Source organism: Penicillium odoratum (assembly GCF_028828045.1).
Source record: "Penicillium odoratum strain IBT 22623 chromosome Unknown utg000002l_segment0_segment0, whole genome shotgun sequence".
Lineage (NCBI taxonomy): Eukaryota > Fungi > Ascomycota > Eurotiomycetes > Eurotiales > Aspergillaceae > Penicillium > Penicillium odoratum.
This window is the reverse complement of record NW_026643144.1, coordinates 3,044,153-3,058,545: the sequence shown is the minus strand read 5'-3', so window position 1 is coordinate 3,058,545 and position 14,393 is coordinate 3,044,153. Positions and strand designations below refer to the sequence as shown.

The 14,393-nt window shown below is 47.0% G+C and overlaps 5 protein-coding genes across 5 annotated transcripts; 2 read left to right on the top strand and 3 right to left on the bottom strand.

Moving 5' to 3' along the window:
• Positions 1-317: 317 nt before the first annotated feature.
• Positions 318-1,782, bottom strand: N7520_003178 (glycoside hydrolase family 75 protein; the record flags this gene model as incomplete). Its single annotated transcript, XM_057137113.1, has 6 exons — positions 318-442; positions 659-919; positions 977-1,125; positions 1,183-1,319; positions 1,379-1,444; positions 1,510-1,782. 6 exons carry the CDS (start codon positions 1,780-1,782, stop codon positions 318-320), a joined length of 1,011 nt encoding a protein of 336 aa, XP_056999799.1.
• A 4,449-nt stretch (positions 1,783-6,231) lies between these two features.
• Positions 6,232-7,386, top strand: N7520_003177 (PAF acetylhydrolase family protein; the record flags this gene model as incomplete). The annotated part of the gene is made up of 1 exon (XM_057137112.1): positions 6,232-7,386. The coding sequence occupies one exon, from the start codon at positions 6,232-6,234 to the stop codon at positions 7,384-7,386; it is 1,155 nt and encodes a 384-aa protein (XP_056999798.1).
• An 823-nt stretch (positions 7,387-8,209) lies between these two features.
• N7520_003176 (glutamyl-tRNA(Gln) amidotransferase subunit PET112) lies at positions 8,210-10,044 on the top strand (the record flags this gene model as incomplete). The annotated part of the gene is made up of 3 exons (XM_057137111.1): positions 8,210-8,489; positions 8,544-8,762; positions 8,813-10,044. The coding sequence occupies 3 exons, from the start codon at positions 8,210-8,212 to the stop codon at positions 10,042-10,044; spliced, it is 1,731 nt and encodes a 576-aa protein (XP_056999797.1).
• Positions 10,045-10,801: 757 nt separating this feature from the next.
• On the bottom strand, positions 10,802-11,791 carry pex20 (the record flags this gene model as incomplete). The annotated part of the gene is made up of 2 exons (XM_057137110.1): positions 10,802-11,623; positions 11,678-11,791. The coding sequence occupies 2 exons, from the start codon at positions 11,789-11,791 to the stop codon at positions 10,802-10,804; spliced, it is 936 nt and encodes a 311-aa protein (XP_056999796.1).
• Positions 11,792-12,104: 313 nt separating this feature from the next.
• On the bottom strand, positions 12,105-13,911 carry N7520_003174 (cytochrome P450; the record flags this gene model as incomplete). Its single annotated transcript, XM_057137109.1, has 4 exons — positions 12,105-12,719; positions 12,769-13,153; positions 13,211-13,656; positions 13,711-13,911. The coding sequence occupies 4 exons, from the start codon at positions 13,909-13,911 to the stop codon at positions 12,105-12,107; spliced, it is 1,647 nt and encodes a 548-aa protein (XP_056999795.1).
• Positions 13,912-14,393: the final 482 nt, after the last annotated feature.

Genomic DNA, 14,393 nt, shown 5'->3' with positions numbered 1-14,393 from the left:
TAGGCTTACTTAAAGTAGATAAGTTGCTTAGGTCTTCCTTAATCATCCCCTTCCTTTAATTCACTAACCCTCTTTTAATTCACTATCCTCCTTGAATTTGCCACCCTTCATTTATTACTCTCCCTTAATTCATCACTCTCCCTTAAATTATCACTCTCCCTCAATTCATCACTCTCCCTCAATCATTGAGTGATTAATCACTATCGTCGGTAGCGCAAACTCCATAGATACAGGACCAGGGATCATCACAATCATCGTCAGTATAGCAAGTCGCTCCTAAATTGAATGTAAGCAACGCAGATTATAGGATTTGTAGATTAATCAGGTGAATTACCGGCACAGTGTCCCTCCCAGTCGCATGTTATGCTTGAATCCACAGCACACTCTCCATCAATGCAAGCCCAAGGATCAGAGCAATCGTTATCAGTTGAGCAGATGGCGTCTGCAAGACTATCAGTAAAGGCTCGAAATTTGTTCAGATATTACAGAACCGACCTAGGCAGTGATCGTCCCACTGGCAAATGGCTGTTGGGTCATAATTGCAATATCCATTCACACATGACCAGGGGTCATCGCACAGGGCGTCACTTGTACAAGGGTCACCTTCAGAGAATATTTTAGTAACTATGAAACTGAATTAAGCAGCTGCTATACATACCAGCACAATGTCCTGCCCAATCGCATGAAGCAACGGAGGTAGGCGATGTAGTGGTAATTGTTGCAGTAGTTGTCTTGGTGGTTGTCGTTTTCGAAGTGGTGGTCGTTTTCAAGGTGGTGGTTGTGGCCGAAATCCCCAATTCCGACACAAAAGCATTAACCAGGCTATCACCCATGCTCCTCAATTTAGAGAAGTTGGTGATGTAGTTATTGCCCAAAGCACTGCTGGGCAAAACAGAATCACTTCCAGTGAAGACGATATCTGTTGATTAAGTTAGTAATCAAATCTCATAATTAAGACAATATGCAAGGCACGTACAGGTGACATCGGCAGGGGTATGGCCTACGCCTCCGTTCAGATCCTCGTCAGGAAAACAGGTATTAGCCATCAGCCAGGAAGCTTCGCCAATAACTTCCGGGGTATCCCCATTAGAATCACCGAAGATACCGTAATACATTTTTCCATCGCTGGGGCATATAATCAGCGCTTCGCTCCTTTATCGCATAAAGCGTGAGCAGACATACCAGATAACAGCCACAACATTATTTCCTGGGAGGGCAGATTTATATTTCTCATAGAAATTGCTAGGGATCACAATCCAAGGTACTTCATATGCTGCCAAAGCGCCAAAGTTGGTCTGAAGTTGGCCATCATCATTTCCCTTAATGCGAATTTAGTGAGTGCACCGGGGCCACAGCTAAAAAAAAGTCTGTCACTCACCTTGCAGTTCGAGTCGATTCCGTCACAGTCAACATCCATGTCAGCGACAAAAACATAAGCAGCTCCCTATTTGAATTGAGATCAATATGCTATGGATGACCTAAGACAAGTCTTTATCGAGAAGTACTTACAGTGCTGAGAGAAGCAAAGTCAGCATGAATAGTAGCTGTAGGGGAGTCTCCATCATCATAGATTCGGTATGTTGCGCTCTGGGGAACGACACTGGCTTTTGCAACAATAGAGGCTACAGCAGCCACTGGCATAGTGGTGGCCGCTGCAAAGTAACTTCCCGGTGGACCTGCAGAAGGTTTGTTGTAGTCTGATCCAACAACGGTCTGACCCAAGGCTGGATTCAGGAGCCCTATGGCCAAAGCTAATTGGCGAAGATGGTGTTTGAAAGGCATGATGCTGCAATAACGTCAGCTTTGGGCCCAGGATTATCTCAAAATGTTTCTAGTCTCTCTTGCTTGAGTTAAACCGCCATTGGGGACGCGATTTGATTATATATATAAGAAATGCCATGTACCATGTGCCCCCCTCGATATCGGTATTGTTCACACGGCCATTGCCTTGAGTGTATACAGCTAGGCCGCCCCACATGTAACCTTGGAATGAAAAACTAGGATCTTTCGAATGGGTTTAGCGGAATGGGAAATGAATTGGAATGAGAAGTTTATTGGTCTCAAATATTGCACGAAGCCAGGTGACTCGTATAGAATTAAGACTTTTCAGTCGAAGGGTCCACCTCCTCGTAAAAGCGGGCCGGCTTGCGCTAACCGTGATGGCTTACCGGCTAGAGGATTGTAGGACCCACGTGCCATATACAATCAAGGGAATCACGAAATCCATAGATTTTAGTTTTCATCTATACAACTATCACTAGACGATAGTTTAACCAATTCATATAGGGAATAAAGAATCAGTCTTCTGTGAAAGCCTGAATTTATAGAGATGAGCTCCGATTATAACCAGCGAGGTGGCTTTACTACCCTGAAACTAGCGTCAGGGTCAACCCGCATTAGTATACTCCATTAGGTCAAGCGAGGTTACATTCCAGTAAAGCGTTGAAATGACTCCTTTTCAAGAGAATACCAAACATGCGTGATGGTGCTTTCCACGCTAGAGGCGGACAAGAATTGGTATTTTGGAAGGGGTTTCGCAGTGCTTGGGCCTTACTTTGTAACCTATCTACTAAGAACAGCTATTTTCTGCTCTGTGTCCATCAGATATTGCGGTTAGCCGATCTTTATGTCGAATGTCCATTAGAATCCTTTCCTGGAAGTGCGTCAGCAACCTCAGAAACCTGATTCATCGACACCATAGTGATCGTGCAGTTCCCACTCAGCCAGAAGCTAGCAAAACTTGTATCCCAATGACGAATTCGAGGTCTGGCAACCTGAATAGCTCATTTTGACATTGGATAGTGAGTTCAGGTAGTCGGCACTTATTATGTCACTTTGACTTTGAGACATGGACTACTGTTCGTCATATTGAGCTGCTTGGCTAGATTCTATGGGCAATTGAGCCAGTAGTGGCGGGTTGCTTACCACTAATTCACTAGCTGCTCGTGTATGAGGATTCCAGTCTCCGCTATTTGGCAAACAGAGGCTAGATGAATTGTTTTGCGACGGAGGTGGCAAAAAAGGTCAGTGAGTGCCTAGACCGTTATTTATAGTCTACTTTTGGAAGCCGAGTGTGAAGCAAAAATTATCTTGGAAGGGGCTACCAGAAAAATAAGCGAACTTACGTTGGTTAAGTAGAGATTCTCTTACATCTCTTTTGTCAACTTGTCATCCATGAAATTTTGGTAGTAGTCAGCAACCAAAACATCTCTTTCAAGGATTCTTGTCGAGTGATCCCATGAACAACTTCAAGGATAAAGGTCAAAACGTTGAGCAAGAACCTTGGGAGCTCCGGTAGTAATGTAACAGAGGCCGCTAAGGTCAATGCTTTGAACTTGGAAACGTGCGAGGCTAGTCTATAATGAGACAAGGCACTTCAAGGGTACGTGAAGTGTCTACAAAGCGGCCACTCTCTTCAAGTGGATTGATCATTACAGGGGAGTTTTATCTAGTCGATCAAAGCTCCAGATCAAGATTGAAGATATTACACTGTCTCGCCATGGTGTTTTACCCTCATGTATGCCTTTTGGCATACTTAGCACCCGTGTTCTCGGCGTCTCTTCTGGTCTTTTCTGCTAGTCGCGGAGAAGATCCCTCAATCCTTGGCATCCGTGACCTCGAAGCAACGCGCGGTGATATCCTCTCTTTGAATACTGCAGGTCTTCACATTGAGCCTGGGGCAACAAGAACGGAACCGCTTGATTGTATCACCAGCGGATTGAAAGTGATATTCGGGTAGAATATCACTCCCTGTCAGGCAAGACGACATCGGATAAGACCTATTATATTGGGTATCAATTCTCTCTTGCTGAAATTGAGGAGAGCCTGATGGTCTGGCAATTGTAGGTTTTCCTTCCTTTCTTCTATATCTGGGCAGCCCATTCTTGCCTTATGCTCAAAGGATACTGCATGGTGCATTCTATTACTTGGTCACCAAAGCAAGGAATATACAGCCAACAACGCTGCAAACGGCGGAGCTAATGTTCCACTGTCTTTGGAGTTCAAGAACGGCCAGATCCACCTGGAATACCAGTCTTCTTACTCCCCAGAACGCGAATTCAACGGTCCCAGACTCTTAAGACGGATAAACTTTACTCTTTTGGTATAGTGGTCAACAAAGCGACTCCAGGATGGGCCGAGTTATATTTCAATGGCAAACAGCAGACTTTTTCCACGTCTAAAATTACTCGCTTGGCTGCAACCGCCTTCCCTGGTCAGGCTGAGCCGAACTTTGGGGCCTATCGGGGCGAGGCTGTGGGAATTGATACCTACGTCTACCGAGTCCAGATTGGCACATCCTTAGCGGATATTGAGGCAGCTGCTGGGTAAGGAGGATCTACCAATTCCACCACTACTGCCTTAATGACAACAACTATAACAACATCCACAACTACGCTGACAGCCACATCCACGGCTACATGCTCCTGGGACGGTCATTGTGCAGGTATCATAAAACGTCCACACCCAAGCTACATAGCTGCCCATTAAGTGGTCACATGTGCTGCTTGCGTTGAGGATAGCGACTGCTCTGATCCCTAGTCTTGCGTCAATGACATTTGCAACTATGATCCGATAGTAGCATGCGAGTGGGAGGGCCATTTACCTAGGTATGATACATTTAGATTAAATCCAGCTTGACTGTTGATGCAAGCGAGACATGCTCGTGGGAAGAACATTGTGCAGGTATATCTTACATTAAACATATACTTATTCTATATCTAACATTAAGTATAACTTAACTAAGTGAACCTATCTAGCACATCCTATTACGTCTATCCTATGAATTCAAGCCTATATAGGGCCTAACATTAGGTGATTCTTGGTTCCTAGATGATACTTCCCCGCTTATTAGGGAATTGTCGCACCTACGTTTGCGTATATTACCAATTGAGCCAAAAGGCTATTATGATGCTTCTCTTAGAAGAATTCTAGATTAATGATGCGCAGGTTCCACTTATATACGACAAATTCGTACGGATAGAAGCGACAACACACACATAAATAGGAAATTGCTGAACTAACTCAAAATTGCTACAACTACATATTAGGTTTATTCGGGCATTTTTGCCGATATAGAACTAAGATTATCTAACACGCCAAGGTAGACTTCTAGCTCTCACATGAGAACGGCCTAGAAACTAGGCACTGAGATCTCGTCTGTGAAAACCCATGTTCGGTGCTTTTTGCGTTATGTCAAAGGAAAAAGGTATTAAATTTGTTGGTTGCTACGGTGCTATTACTTTATCCGCTTAGGATTACGTAGACCCCGGATAAATCGGGTCAGCTTGGGTGGGGTAGTTGGAACGAGGTCATCAGAACAACAAATCGCGCATACACCCCGTAGTTATATTTAGCTATGCAGGTGGTGGTACTCTAGCCGAAGGATGATAGGGTAGGGAAATGCAAGTAGCTCAGGTGAGGCTATGAGCTCGAAGGCAATCATTTAAATGTGCACTGTACTTGTATAGAAAGAGTTTAAAACCTAGGAGACTGTCTACTTGGAGAGGTAAATTTCCAGGGAGACAAGGTCTTCAGTTTTTGATATTCTTCAAATTATTGCATATTTGAGCAATTGATTCGAACACTCTATTGACGATGAAACATGTATTGTCTTAGTGCACATGTGAGGCATTTATTGCCCCTTACTATTGAACGATAACACATATTGGAGGTCCCAGTGGCGGTCATCCTTTGGGCGACCGCTATGAAATAAATTAAATGTCTCATATGCCATGCGGCTACTCGTGGAATCAACAGAAAGCTTGTATTCCCGTTCTTCATTCAATCATCGAGCGGTAAGTACCTGGTACATACTTCACTTCTTACAAATTGTTTTCATTTTAGAGCTTAGAATAATTTCCAATTTTACCATGTGGCTCCAAGGAAATGATTAATCTCTTATGTAGCAATACATCACGGATAGGTAATTTCATGAGTGATATCCTGAGACTTCATTGCGATATTAATCTCCTGTAAGGCCTCCCATCGAGATCAAGATCCTCTCGTCGGGCAAAGAAAACATCAAATTCACCCAATCATCGACCACGTGGCGGCTGGGGGATTGACAACGGGACCAATCGGGCGTATAAATGTTCATTATGCAGGAACACTTATCAGCCTGTGCCTCGGACTAGTCAAGTATAAGTACAGGACGTTTTGCCCTGGATCTAGCTGATAGTCCCACATACTGTGTATGTCTTCTTTTACCCTCATCGTCAGAAAGCCGTCAAAATGATTCGTGGCATCCTATGCTCCGTGAGTTTTTTTCTCCTCAGCCTCGGGCAAACGGCAATTGTGCCTCTTCCTTCAAGCACCGGACCATGCGACGTCACGCTTCATACACGCGAACTAGTCGACTTGTCTCGAATCGATCCATACGACCCAAAAGGGGGCAAGCGTTCTATCATGGTAACCGCCTTTACACCTGTCAATTGCGGCACTGTACTCGCCACATCGTACATTCCGAATGCAACAGCCAGTTATTATGATAAGCTTTTCAAATCTCTTGGGCTTGGACTACCTCCCGGAACATTCGAGTCCCTTCGTATCCAGACTCAGCAGCAGTCACCGCTTTCCAGACGTCGCGGAAATTATCCAGTTGTGCTTTTCACACCAGCTGTGGGCTTCTCAAGATTGATGTACACATCGTTGCTTCAAGACATTGCCAGTAACGGATTGGCCGTTGTCTCCGTCGATCACCCGTATGATGCTGCCATAGTGGAATTCCCTGATGGCCGCACGGTTCTCGGAGTACTCGGAAATATCAGTACAGATGCAGAATATGTTTCAGCAATGGATGTTCGTGTTCAAGACATGAGATTTTTACTTGATCAAATTCACGACGAAAAAGTGATCGGAGACATATTCCCTTTGTCACTGGAAAATTCGAGTCTACTTTCTCTTGACCGGGTGACGATCGTCGGTCATTCCTTTGGTGGAGCAACAGCAGCGCAGGCCATACTCGTTGACAATCGATTTGTCGGGGGTATCAATCTAGATGGTAAAATGTATGGGTCTGTCCTGGACAAAGGCCTGTCAAGTCCGTTCCTGCTTTTCGGAAACGCAAACCACACCCAGGCAACAGACTCCAGCTGGGCAACATTTTGGTCACATCAACGAGGATGGAAACTTGAGCTACAACTCGCACAGTCGAAACACTATTCTTTTTCTGACTTTCCTGTGCTTGCCGATGCTCTGAGTATCTCGGAAGAAGCTAGAGAAGTTGTTCAGGCCAGCTATACTGGGACGATAGGCGGTTTGCGTGCTAAGGACGTGGTAGCTTTATACATCATTGCCACACTGCGGTACTTTATTTATGGGCACAAGTCAGATTTACTCAGCGGCCCTTCTGTGACATATCCTGATGTGACCTTTGTGTCTTCCTGAATAGTGAAATGACATCTCAGAAAATATCTGGAATTTAACCCAGATGTGTATAGGTATCCTTCAGAGTTGTTGCATTTTCAGTATCGCTGCGCGATAATCCCGTCATAAATAAAAGGGCCAATCAACATTGAAGCAGCTTGTTGCTCATAATGGGCGGTGTTCGGGATTTACTCAAGGACTGCTTGGCGAGAGAGGTGAGTTGCCTGCTGTAGCCCTGAGCAGTCGCCAGGATCCTCTTTCTTGGGAATTGGTCGAGACAACGATCGTATCGCTTAATCACAATGAGCTCTTCAAACCGAATATCTGCTAGATGCATAGAAATCATTGAATCTCTAAGTTATTAGCTAGGATGCTTAGTCAATCATGGGATTCACTAACAAATAAAACCCTCAGAATTCCTCTACTATCAGCAAACATTTGAATGCAAAATTTCTATATCATGAACTCAAACGCTCTAGGACAGTAACGGAAACGTTGAAATTTAAGTCCTAAGACTGATAAAGTGGTGATCTTGTAATCAAGAACTCGATACTGTTAGTAACGGGTTCTGACCGCCTCCATTCTGCCAAGTTCGTCCAACATTGAAGTCTGCAGATGCACATCTGGAAGTCTTCAACATAAGGAAAATTAGTATCAAGTCTCTTGTCATGCATGTATCTTGGGTTTTTGCAGATTAGTCTTTCAAGCAGAATGATGAATTGATGTGACTATATACTGAACTATTTATACATGTTGTAGATCTATCCCGCAGTTCTACCGGCAAATCAACTCCAAATCCCGCTTTTCCGCTTTCTCTCCCTTGTTCTCTCTGCATTTCGTCTTCATGCTTCGGCCATGGCTCAGCGGCAGCGCTGTGCGTTCTCTTCGCCGTGCTTCAAGCTCATTACGCCCATTCTTGATTCCTCGCGTTAATTTCTCTTCCGCTACAAATCTCCAATCAGATCGCATCCCTCTTCGCAAACAACTCAAACAGGAAGCCAAGAGCCTCAAAGCCCAGAAGAAACAGCGCAAGGAGAATGAAGAAGCCTCGAGGCAGGAATGGGAGCTCACGGTAGGCGTGGAGATTCACGCTCAATTGGATACAGCTGCGAAGCTCTTCTCTCGTACGTCAAACAAAAAGTCCTTACTTTCATATCTAATGCGATACTTCTCCACAGGAGCGGCCACATCGACAAGTGACACCCCAAACTCCAATGTCGCCTTATTCGACCTGGCATTCCCAGGTAGTCAGCCGCAATTCCAAGCTGCCACCCTCCTTCCAGCCCTACGCGCCGCAATCGCACTAAACTGCCAAATCCAACCGGTCAGCCGGTTTGACCGAAAGCACTACTTCTACCAAGATCAGCCCTCCGGGTACCAGATCACCCAATATTACGGTTCGTGTTGTTCCTCGATTGATCGACCATGCCTGACTAACACCCCGCAGAGCCCTTCGCGCGCAACGGTTATATCGACCTATTCGACTACGACGGAATCGCACCAGAAGATGGGGAGCGTGTCCGCATAGACATCCAGCAGGTCCAATTAGAACAGGATACCGCCAAGTCTCAGGAATATCCGGGCCCAACTTCGATACAACTTCTCGACTTTAATCGCGTATCCCATCCTCTCATCGAGATTATCACCTTACCCCAAATCCACACACCTGCGACGGCCGCCGCCTGCGTTCGAAAATTACAGTCCATTTTACAAGCATGCGGGGCCGTAACAACGGGAATGGAATTGGGTGGTCTACGTGCTGATATCAATGTCTCGGTTCGGCGGCGAAGCGAGGCACAGGGTCCTCTAGGCCAGCGCACGGAGATCAAGAATCTTAGCAGCTTCAAGGCAGTCGAGGATGCGGTCATTGCTGAGAAGAATCGCCAGATCGCGGTGCTGGAGAGTGGTGGGAAAGTTCTGGGCGAGACGCGCGGGTGGACAATTGGTAGCACCGAGACCCATCTACTGAGAGGAAAAGAGGGTGCAGTCGACTACCGCTACATGCCAGACCCAGATATTCCCCCACTGGTGATTGGCGACGATCTAATCGCTCACTTGAACGAAAGCCTACCCATGGCCCCCGATACTTTACTGATGCAGCTTATCGGGCCGGAGTATGGTCTTCCGATTGAAGATGCAAAACCATTGATCGACCTGGACGATGGCGCTCGTCTCGAATACTACCAAGATGTTGTTGATATTCTCCATAAGAACGATCTAGACAAATCCACACAGGCAGCTCTCGCGCGAATGGCGGGTAACTGGGTCCTCCACGAGTTAGGCGGTCTCCTAACTAAAGCCGACCGAACCTGGCACGCGGATATCGTGCCGGCACAGTCTCTGGCGGACCTTATCGACCATGTCCAGCGAAAGCTTATCACTGGACCTACGGCGAAACAAGTGCTCGCCGCAATCTTCGACGGAGATCGTCGTCCGGTGCCGCAGCTGCTGGAGGAAGATAATCTCCTACTTCGGCCCTTGTCGCGCGAGGAATATATTACATTGGCCGAATCCGCCATTGCCCTGAATCCGAAGATGGTGGAGCAGATCCGTGGCAACCAGCTAGGGAAACTGGGCTGGTTTGTGGGACAGATGATGCGGACAGGCGAAAAAGGTCGCGTGGAAGCCCCAAAAGCCGAGACCATCCTACGCGAGCTTATCCTAGGAGAAAAGGCATAATGTCGGAGGTGAACTCGATGTACTATACAAAATCCAATTACGGTGTACCTACTAATGATACCCTCGTGTATTTCTGAATCATCAATGGCGTTCATCTGCCAATGGTAGATGAATGATAAGAACAATTGTATATATAGTTTCGATTTCTCGATATCATGCAGTATGTACTTGTATGAACAAGAGATGGGAATCGCAACGGGGTATTGATGAAAATAATCAAGAATGTCAATCATGAGAAAGTCTCAGTGAGTAGAAAAATCTATGCAAGTTGGTTGAAATTGACTTCAACCAGGCTCAGGCAAACGGATCCCTGACTTCCCTCCGATGAATCGCTCAGAGCCAGATTGCGGGATCGGCACGGAAACAGAAGGTCGGACGACGACGATCAACAAGCCCATGGCTGAGAAACAAGCCTTCGTAAAGGGTGTTGTTGTCCCCAGGATTGTACGGATTGGTGCCTAGGCGGGGAAGTTCTTCCGGGTACGCATCTGCCATATCGTCTGCCCATAATACTTGGGTCAGATCCTATGCGGAATTTCTTCTCCCTTCAGAGGGATTCATGCCCCACCGGCAGGGGAGGGAGACTCCTTACTGGTGCTCTCAGATGATACGGGGTCTTGGGGAGGGGGAGATTGACCCGGGTAGTAACGTCCACCAGGATGAAGAGACTGCGCTGTCTACAAAATGATGAGTAAGGACGTGTGCCGAAACATATTGCAAAATGATACCGGTGTATCTGTCGCGCTTGCCAAATCGGTTATGGGTTGCTACTGACTTCGCGGAACTCCTCTCCCTCCACCTCAACTTCACGATCCCGAATTCGGCGCATCAAAGCGAGGAAGTTGCTCTGTTGGAACTTTTCGCTTTGGTCATGACGAACGCTGTTGAGAAGTTGCCCGGCTGTTTGTGCGAGGGCATCCGCGTCGTGAGTGCGAGATTGCGGGTCCTGCTGCTGGTTGGACTGAGGGATATTATCAGATCCGATCCGGAGCTCTTCCTGAGCTTTTTCGAAAGGGTCGATAGGGGATGCGTCGAGGACGTGTTGTTCGGTCGATGTGGCCTCGGCTGTCTGTAATTCCATATCTGCTCGGGCTTGATCAAATGCGGCCTCAAAAGCAGACTCATCAAACTTCTCCGCTGGCACAATATGTTGCGAATGAGCTTGATGAGGGGCCTGATATGCACTCATGGGGGGATTGTACATTGGGTAGTTTGTGGCGATTGCGGGTTGGTATGCATGATGTGTGTTCGGGTGGTTTTGTGCAAGATGGGCTGTTGCTGGAGATTTTTGACTCTGTTGGTACTTGAAGAATTCATCCTGCCATCCTCGTTGCGCTTGGATCCCCGGCGGGCCTTGTACCTGCTGTTGTAACTGCGGGGGCGCAGTACCGGAGATGTGGAGGTTTTGGAAGTCCGATGCCCAGCTGGCGTTCGAATGAGCGGTGGTTGGTAGCTGAATCGGTCCCCCAAAATGAGCAGGATGTTGTAGATTTGGTAAAGCAGGACCCCCCAGGTTAGCCTCAAATGCGGCAAACTCCGGGTCAAGGATACCATCCCGCTGGCTTTGCGATCGGAACCCCTAGAGATAGAAATATGTTAGAAACGTCCTCCATAACTCAGTTGGTCAACTCACCTGAGCTGATGGTTGGCGAGTAGTTAATCGGTCTTGCTGGAGGGTCCGGTCAACCGATGTATGCTTCTGGAAGTTCTGCAGTGCATTGGATGGGCCGCACAGGGAATCACCCATGGCTGCGGATTTGTGGTTCTTTGTACGTGGGAAACTCAGGAGAATCGTGTGCAATGGCTTGTGCGGGTTTATTCAAGGCATTCCAATGTCTGGAATGGTAGGAAAACCAATATGTCCGGTGAAGGCGGGATAGGCATGAAGATGAGTAGAAGCGTGGGGATGCCGATTAGACCGAGGCACCCCACCGCTAAATCATTATGCACGTGACTTATCACAGGTCTATCTGTATTCATTTTATCTACTCCTTACGTACCATGTCAGTTATTCATTAGAAAGCCAAATCATTATATACGACTATATACTCTGTACCTTACTACCATCCAGCCACACGTTGCATTTTGAGATGCATACCCTCCACGGGCTTAGTGGTCACTGCACCTGCAATGTGGATCTCCTGCTTCGGGTCCTGCATTTCAAAGGCAAAGCGACCCACCAGACCAGCAACTCCGCAACGAAGTTCCGCTCGCGCAAAGTCTTTTCCAATACATGATCGCTGACCATGAAGGAAAGTGATCTGGGCAAAGTTTGTTGATGCACCGCCATTGTTGTTGGGCACGAGATTCCCATTCTTGTCTGTGTCGATCCAGCGTTCCGGTACAAATTCTTCGCCGTTTTCGCCCCAAAACAAAGGACAGCGGTTAATCGCGTACGGACATAAGATTATTCGAGTTCCCTTGGGAACACGTTTTCCTGCCACCATGGTGTCGCGAATGGCCTCGCGGATTGTTGCGGGCACCGTCGGGTAGAGACGCAGGACCTCCTGACAAACACCATTGAGCAGAGGCAGGGATTCCAAGTCGCTATAAGTGATGGCACTGCCAGCCGAGGGGATCTTCTCTCGAATTTCAGCACGCAAACGCTCTTGGATATCTGGATATTGAGTCAGAAGATAGCAGGCCCAGGTAAGAGCAGCGGCGGTGGTTTCGTGCTATTCACTGGTTAGCGCTATAGTGAACTCTGGCATATGGAAGACTTACTCCTGCGGCTAGGAAAGTCAACATCTGATCCACTAACTCTGTATCAGAAAAGTCGCCCCCCAGAACCATTGCTCCGAGAATATCAGCCTCGAGATCCTGTACGGAGACTTTGGATTCGGTCAGACTCTGGCGCTTTTCGCGTACGATATCGTTACAAAGATCCCGCAGGAAATTTGTTTCATTGGTAATCAGGTCGTTCATCTTCCAGGGAATCCGCTGGGCAATTGCAGGGGGCACCACAAAATTCATGGCTAGGAAAGCCACCTTCTCCGGAGTAGGCTCGAGAATTTTCAAGAAACTTTCAGCAATCTTGTTATCACTATTTTGCAATGATTGAAAATCACGCCCCATGGCCGCTGGGCCAATAATGTCGAGAGTGAAACGACTAGAGAGCTGTTAGCTGCGACACAAGGAATCATGAGCAAGATTAAATGGGACTGACCTTCCCCACACACCCATTTCAACCTTCCCAATTTCTTCAGCCGGATGGGTGCCTTCCATCGTATTCAGCTTGATCTCTTTCTCTATTTCCTCCAGCATCTGATTGGTCTTTTCCCACATCAGGGAGTACATGGCTCGGATATTCTTGATATTGAACGCCGGAGTCAAGGCCTTGCGCTGTTTCTTGTGCGCGGCACCCTCTGACAGGATCATACCGAAGCCGAGGATTCGAGCCAGAAAATTGCGTATGCGCTCGGGCTTTTCAAAGTCATAAGTGTTAGTGCTCATGATATCCAACAGAGCCTGGTGGTTTGTAGCCACCAAGTAACTGTGACTGATGAGATCACGCATATGGATGAGACCATCATTGGGGACCGTTTTCATCCAGTGGAGCGGAGTGCGTCCTCGAGGCGAGTCAAACAGGATGGTCAAATTGCTCATCAGTCCCTACGGATAAGGTTAGCATATTCCTTCTTTTCCCGAAGTACTTTCGATACGCACCGGGATGGTCGGGAGATGCCGCAGCGGATTCAGGAAGAAGGGCCATATCACCACATTCCAGATACCCAGGAGCGATAAGTTGACACACAAAGCCCCTAGGCAAATTGCTCGGAAGCTTTCCTCAGCAAAGACCGTGCGTTGCAAGAGATAGGTCTCCACTAAGGTAGCGATCACTAAGGACGGGAAGATCTCGCCGGCCATTCTTTATGCCCCAATATACCGATACTTTCCATTCAAGATTCAACTAGCCGTAAAGGAGAGATGCAAGAAGTAAAAGGGTCCACGGGTCCACGGGTCCGGAGAGATATTGCCCAGAATTGGGATTGACCCATTTTTGCCCCAACTGTGGACTAATATACCCTGACCCATTAGACGATCGACACTCAAATGACAAGGTTCCAAGTGTGGTCGACCTCGGTATGTCGTATCTATCTCTTTCCTATGTATGATAAAGTTGGTGGGTAATCAAGGAAACGTATAGAATTTGACATGATCTACATTGCACGTTGTATTCTAAGTGCCTAGATTATCAACAGGCGCAAAATATTAGACGGAATTCAAGTTACAACCGATCCACTGGGTGCATATACATAGTGATGCATGAGATCATTATAAGGTGTGAAGATCGCACCAGCCTCGGTCATATGGCGTATAAGGTAACAGTTCATAGAATCAGAGAATAA